Source organism: Caenorhabditis remanei, chromosome III (assembly GCF_010183535.1).
Source record: "Caenorhabditis remanei strain PX506 chromosome III, whole genome shotgun sequence".
In the NCBI taxonomy this organism is placed as follows: domain Eukaryota; kingdom Metazoa; phylum Nematoda; class Chromadorea; order Rhabditida; family Rhabditidae; genus Caenorhabditis; species Caenorhabditis remanei.
The window spans coordinates 8,009,453-8,015,922 of NC_071330.1; the positions used below are offsets into that span (position 1 = coordinate 8,009,453).

Below are 6,470 nucleotides of genomic sequence, written 5' to 3' on the forward strand. Positions count from 1 at the left end.
ATTTGTTAGTTTTCGCTTTTCAATAGTTAATTAAAAAGGTAAAGTGAAATAAGTAAGAAAGTTTCAGTCATTTCAAGACTGCATGTTCCTGTTTTGTTATCCTCTATTAACATGGATTTTCACGAATTAACATTTCTTTGATGCATCTTTTATGAACGAGGAGTTCCCTCCTCTTCTAATATATCGTTGTGTTTTTCTAATCAATTTTCAAAATAATCATTCACACATGCCCAAATCTTGCAGACCTCACGAGAATCATCACCATTAAGAAGTGCTCTCAAAAAGTCATCTCACAACTACTACCATCAATCTGATTCCGATTCTGCACAACGTCCTCCACCAAGACGATTCTATTCAACAGAATCGCTTCAAATTCCAAATCAGAAAACGTCATATCAAAGATATTCTGAAGAGGAAGACGAAGAAATTGAAGAGAATTACTCTTCAATGAGACGTCATCGTCAACAGATTCCACGTCAATTTGACGAGTTTCATACTGTTGGATCGTATGGAGTAGCTTCTCAAAGATCAAGAAGCCAACAGCCATCACGTCTTCCAAGATACGACGATGTTCCAGATGACGTTGATATTGATGATGTTAGTGGAGTAACACATCGATTCTACGATCGTTCCGGAAACCACGTTCGTGCTCCTCGCGAACGGATTCACGATATTCAGATTCAGAGAGACTATGGAAGGTCGAACCCGCAAGATCTGGATTTCGTAAGAAATACATACAAATGGGAGGAGCAACAAGAAGATACAAAAGTGACAACGACAACGAAGATTTATGAAAAAGTGCTGGATTAGTTCATATTTGTTTTGTGTGACTTAGAATTATACACATAGATTACTAACTATCACTCTCTAAATTTTCAAGAAAAGAAAAATGCGTTGAGCTTAAAAATTGACAGTTTTGAGTTCAGAAGTAGTTATTACTCGATTTTTCATTTAAATATTCAGGCATTACAAAAATATAGGAATTTTCCCTAGATTATGTTTATTTTTCCCTATTCACAATTTCCATCACAGCGTCACCATTAGCATGTGTACCTATATGATTCAGGAGTCTCGTGACTGGCGTGACGTCATCAATCAACAACGTCAACCTGCTCCTGGAAATTCAAATGATCGTCGTGGAATCGCTGCCACGTCTGCTTCTCTTAGGTATCTCATATATGCTATGAAAGCGCCATCTATACTGAAAATTTCAGTAATCTTCCAACTTATATCAGCCGTCGAATGGAAAAAGAAAGGGAGAGAGAGTATTTGAGAGACCGGGAGTACAGTATGCCGCCAGTTGAACCTCCAGTCATCACTGAAAAATATGAAAGAGATGAGTACAGTCGAGTTGAAGAGAGAACATATCCAGTGCCAGTTGCGAGAAATAACATGAGAAGAGAGGAGACCCAGACACAAATGCAAACTCAGAGTCAATCTCAAAGTCAATCTCAAAAAGAAGATACGGTAGTGGCAGTTAGTGGAAAACATCGATGTGCTCATTGTAACGAAGAACTCGGTGCGTTTCCTCATTTTCAGACTTTTTTCTCATGGATCTCAACAATTTCTATCTATTTTCAGGCCGTGGAGCTGCAATGATTGTCGAAAGTTTGAACCTTTTCTATCATCTTGCTTGTTTCAAATGTTACGTTTGCAAAACTTCTCTTGGTTAGTTCTGCCAAAAAAAGTTTCACTTTCTTACTATAAACTTTTCCAGGATCGGGAGCCACTGGAGCTGATGTTCGTGTCCGAGACGGTCGTCTTCACTGTCAAACATGCTACAGTAATGATCGTGTACAGCTCAGCAAAGTATAATTCATCCCCCCTTTCTTTCCTCAAAAGCTCTTTCTTTTTCTTCTAATCCTTCATGTTTCCTCCCATCAACCTCTTTAACTTGCTCATTTCTAAACCGCCCTGCCCCCAAAAAACTTCTCTCATTTTTCCATTTTTTCTTCTGACAAGAAACATATTGCCACGTGGCCAACTTCAAAATGCAAAATAGCCCAACAACTCCCCCTGTGATAGTTATTATAATTGGAACTTCGACAAAAAATTATTTTTAAAAAAGAGGAAAACAATAGCTTCTTACCCCCAAGAATGTATCAATCTTCGCTGCTTCTGTGTGTGTGTGTGTCGTTCTTAATTTTTCTAATAAAAATTTTATTTGAATTAATATTTGCAGCTGAAGCGTGAGGAAGATTGAGCTAGCTAATTTCGGTCATTGGCTAATGAAAAAGTTAATTTTAAATCTTGATGTTAATTTGAAAAAAGAAGATAAAGCTCTGTAGTTCAAAATCTGAAATAATATCAGATGGATCGAACATTTCTTTACCTTTTTCAAACTCACATTTTTCCATTTCATGATCTTTGATTTACCGAAGGAGGTGGCTGATTGTTGTTGTTTTGATTATTTTCAGATTCCTGTTGAGTCTTATTCTGATTAGCAGCCGCTTCTTGTGATTCTCTCTTCCGACGACGTCTTCTGATTAGTCTTCGAATAAAACCAATACTAAAATTCATGCAGAAAAAAGGAAAAAATTTGAGAATAGAATGGAGTTTTGAAACGAATAATGAGTTTAAAAAGTGTCCGATAACAGTAGGCGGAGCATTCAGAACGTTTGTTTACATTTCGGTTTACATCAATACTTGTAACATTCACTTTGGACGTCATCTAAATCAAAGATCTCGTGTCTGTAATTTTCGAATCAGAGAGAGAGTATTAAATAGTGGCTGCCTGTTTCTTCACATGTGTTTGAAATTTGGGATTGACTTGAAATAATTTATTTGAAAAGTCATGGAAGAATGATGTGCAAATATAAATATACAAAGACCAGCCAACCACACGAACTCACCGCCGTCTATTTCTTCTTCTGAAAAAAAAATTGTAAAAAAGTATTTATTGTGCCGATACTCATTGCATTGCAACTGATATCTCATTTGATAAAACTGTGACTGTAACAGACCGTCTGATGGTCTCAATGTTTCATTAAGTTGTAGTACAATTATTTTTTTGAAGTCAGCATACTTTGTTCCAAATATTTTAGTATTATCATAAGAGTGTTGCCATAGGACACACCACGAAATGGAAAACTAAGACGGTACGGTCATATTCAGCCAAAAATTGAGATATCAGAAATTTACCAAAACTCAAACATACCGAGAAGGTTCCTGATTGTAAACCGGTTGCTGTTGAGGCTGTCCGTTAACATAGACAATTTGAGTTGGCTGCTCATTCTCCCTGGTACGACGACGTTTTCGGAAAATTCTTCGAATAATATGAATAATGAAAACCATTTTGAAAATGATATATAATCAGAATAGAATTGAGTTTTATATGAGATGAGAAGAAGGAGGAGACTTTGAGTTTTGTTCACACTTTTAGGACAATGTGACACGGGAGCACAAATATCGTGCTCAGTTTTCTGATTCAGCCGATCAGAGTCAAAATCAATGCTACTTTAAATTTTGAACTGAATCTAATTAGATAAAACCTGGATTATCAGAAAAACATTCAACACGTGTATCTCTTGAATACATCTACCATGTACTAGAAGAAAGAACAAAAACAATCATTATTTATTCAATTAATTTAAATCAATTATTTTTATATTTCAAAGACTATCTGCCACTTCGACGTCTTCTGGAAAAGTTTGAATAAGGGAAGATTCACTGTAAAGAAAACGAACCTTCCTCCTTTTTGTGGTGGATAATAAGCTTGTTGAAGTGCTGGGTCATGAGGATAATATGCAGGTGGAGGGTCATTAAACCCAGGTTGTTGAGTCCCGGGCATTACATAGACAGTTCGATAAGTCACGTCTTCACAACAATTATGATTACGACGACGTCTTCTTCCGCCAAGAAGACGTCGAAGAAGAAAGCCGAAAGGTAGCATTGGTGAGGACTTTGAAATGAAAAGAACCGCTAAAAAATGAGAAAAGGCTCTTGTGTTTGCTCAGTTTGGTGCTGAGTAAACAAACAATGGATCACAAATTGTGCTCAAATTTCTGACCTTGTGATTGGATGATGTGTGTGTGTGGGTTAATTTGAACCATTGTATCTTGAAATCTTTCATAATATTTAGATTTTCAAATTGAATCAAAAACAGAAGAAAAATAAACAAAAACCCGTTGCGAGATCAATCGATTTTCGAAGATAAATTGAACTGTCAAGTAAAGAAAAAAGAATTTTTTAAAGATCTCAAGAATGAATATAAATTATAGTTGGTTTCGAAGCAGATGCAGCTCGAGAACGGTAGCTTGAAGTGAGAGTTGGAGCGAGACTTGTTGGCAGATTGTTGCCAGATTTATGGATTGTGAAATGAGATTGACGACGTGTGGATGGCGATTGTTGCTAAAAATATAGATTTCAAAAGATCCGCATATGGGACCCATGAGAACTTTTGCAAATGCATAACATATAGATCCCAATCAAAAATCAATTAAAAATCAAGTTTCTGTCCAGATATTCCATTAGTTAAAGCTCCCAGTTAGACATTTCAGATCACTAACTTTACCCACAAAAAAAGCGAAAGTCTAGACTCCAAGTCGGCTACAGTTTCTATCAATTCCTACTTTGTTTGTCCTCGTCTTATTCGTTATTCACTGCATAAAGTTTATGCTATCATCACTTATCATCAACCCTCAAAAACTCAATTTTTGTACTCACAAAGTACCACACCTAACCCCGTGACTTTTCTGCTGAATCAGTAGTTGTTGATCATCATTTCGATGATTCATAACTCCCCTCCGAATTCGTAATAACTTACTTTATCAGTGCTTCTGCTGACATGTTTTCTCTCCACTGTTACACTTTGACTCCGGTTTCGAATAACTACTTGTGAACCACGTTTCACTTGGATTCTGAAAACAAAACCAGTATTTTCTTCTTTTTGACCTACTTGTGTACAAAGTCGACAACTCAAAGATCAGTTTTAAAATTGGATAAAACGTGTGTTATCAAAAGGTATAAAACGACCTCGAGGTGAAAAGTTTCACATTTCGTCGCACAAAATTTTTATAATGTGTCGTCTACTTCTTCTTCTGTTATCAGAAGAAAGTTGGCTACCATTAAACAAGAAATGATCAGGAACACCGGGGTCAAAAATTAAAGAAAAACGATCATCGAGGCGAAAGACTGTCTTTTTTTCAAAACGGAAAATCTTGAACTGTGCTTTTTGAATCAATCTTTCAATTTTTAATACAGATGATCTTTGAGTTGTTTTCAGCACACTTTTCTATCGTACTTTCTTCTCATCTGACGTTGTGACGACTGATAAGAAACACATTTTAACTCTCATCACAAAATCCTAATTTAGAAATTAAATCATCTGAGAACAGTTGGAAACTAATTATCGGAAACCACGTCATCGCATTTTACTTAAATTTTTTCTATTAATGGCGATTTCGAAATAGAAAAAGATTATGTTATCAGAAGAAAGTTTGATAAAACATTCAGTGAATCATCTCGAAACTTGCCTATTCTTTTCGCGAATCGAGTTATTTGAAGCTGGAATAATCAAAGATTTTGTTCTGGTCTTTTGAGATTTTCCACTTTCATCTGAAGCTTTGTCAGTGGTGGCTCGACGACGGAAAAGTAGACGTCTGAAGAGAGCAAGGAGAGTTGACATTTCGATTCTGGAAATACTTTGGGCACCTTAAGAACTAGCCATGAGATGAGGCAGATGGAGAATTGCAAAAAGAGAATTATTGAATATATCAATCGAAGACTGCAAACAATAAAAAGTAAAATCGGATTGAAAAAGAATGACCATTGAAGAGAAAGATGGAGTGAAAAACAGAATAGAGATAGTGGTGATTGACAAAGAAAGAAGGAATATAAAGCGTGTGCTCTTATCAGTTATTGAGTACTGAAAAGAGATTGATAACCACGTGAAGTGCCGCCAGTAATGGGCGGAGCTTCAAGATTTTATTAGTTTTTGAACTCAATTTCAGATCCTGTTATGATAAAGAGAACTGTTGTTGAAGTAGCGCTTGGGAGAAAAGCAACACAGAAAAAGAAGAGTACTGTAGGAATACGGTAGACACAGTAAATCAAGGCATCTCTTTTGAAATATTGAAAACTATTACAGATGCTTCAACTCATAATGAACTATGTTTCAATGTGGAACATTTTCAGATTTCGTCATTCTGTTTTCTAGATTTCCCTGAAAGAAATAACATTCTTTAAACTTCGTATCAATTCCTATCATTTTTCATCTTATCCCATTAAACATTGCTTTTTTGAAATATCTTTTGATTTGATTGCTATGACTTTGATGATCTACAATTGACTGATATCCGCTCTTTTCTCCGTGCAACTTTGATATGTTCAACCTTTCTCATTTATCTCTTCATCTCGTTATTCTCCACTGTCTCTCATATTGAAGACACACGGCTGTCAATGTCCAATGGCTCAACGGGAACTCTTCAGGAAACATCGGAAGGTTCTCCTTTCTTTAAACACCGGGAAAT

At 36.0% G+C, this 6,470-nt stretch overlaps 2 protein-coding genes across 2 annotated transcripts; both read right to left on the reverse strand.

Moving 5' to 3' along the window:
* Positions 1-3,618: 3,618 nt before the first annotated feature.
* GCK72_009888 (uncharacterized protein) lies at positions 3,619-3,892 on the reverse strand (the record flags this gene model as incomplete). Its single annotated transcript, XM_053727580.1, has 2 exons — positions 3,619-3,640; positions 3,687-3,892. The coding sequence occupies 2 exons, from the start codon at positions 3,890-3,892 to the stop codon at positions 3,619-3,621; spliced, it is 228 nt and encodes a 75-aa protein (XP_053587157.1).
* Positions 3,893-4,197: 305 nt separating this feature from the next.
* On the reverse strand, positions 4,198-5,626 carry GCK72_009889 (uncharacterized protein; the record flags this gene model as incomplete). The annotated part of the gene is made up of 3 exons (XM_053727581.1): positions 4,198-4,350; positions 4,766-4,859; positions 5,475-5,626. The coding sequence occupies 3 exons, from the start codon at positions 5,624-5,626 to the stop codon at positions 4,198-4,200; spliced, it is 399 nt and encodes a 132-aa protein (XP_053587158.1).
* Between the last annotated feature and the right edge of the window lie 844 nt (positions 5,627-6,470).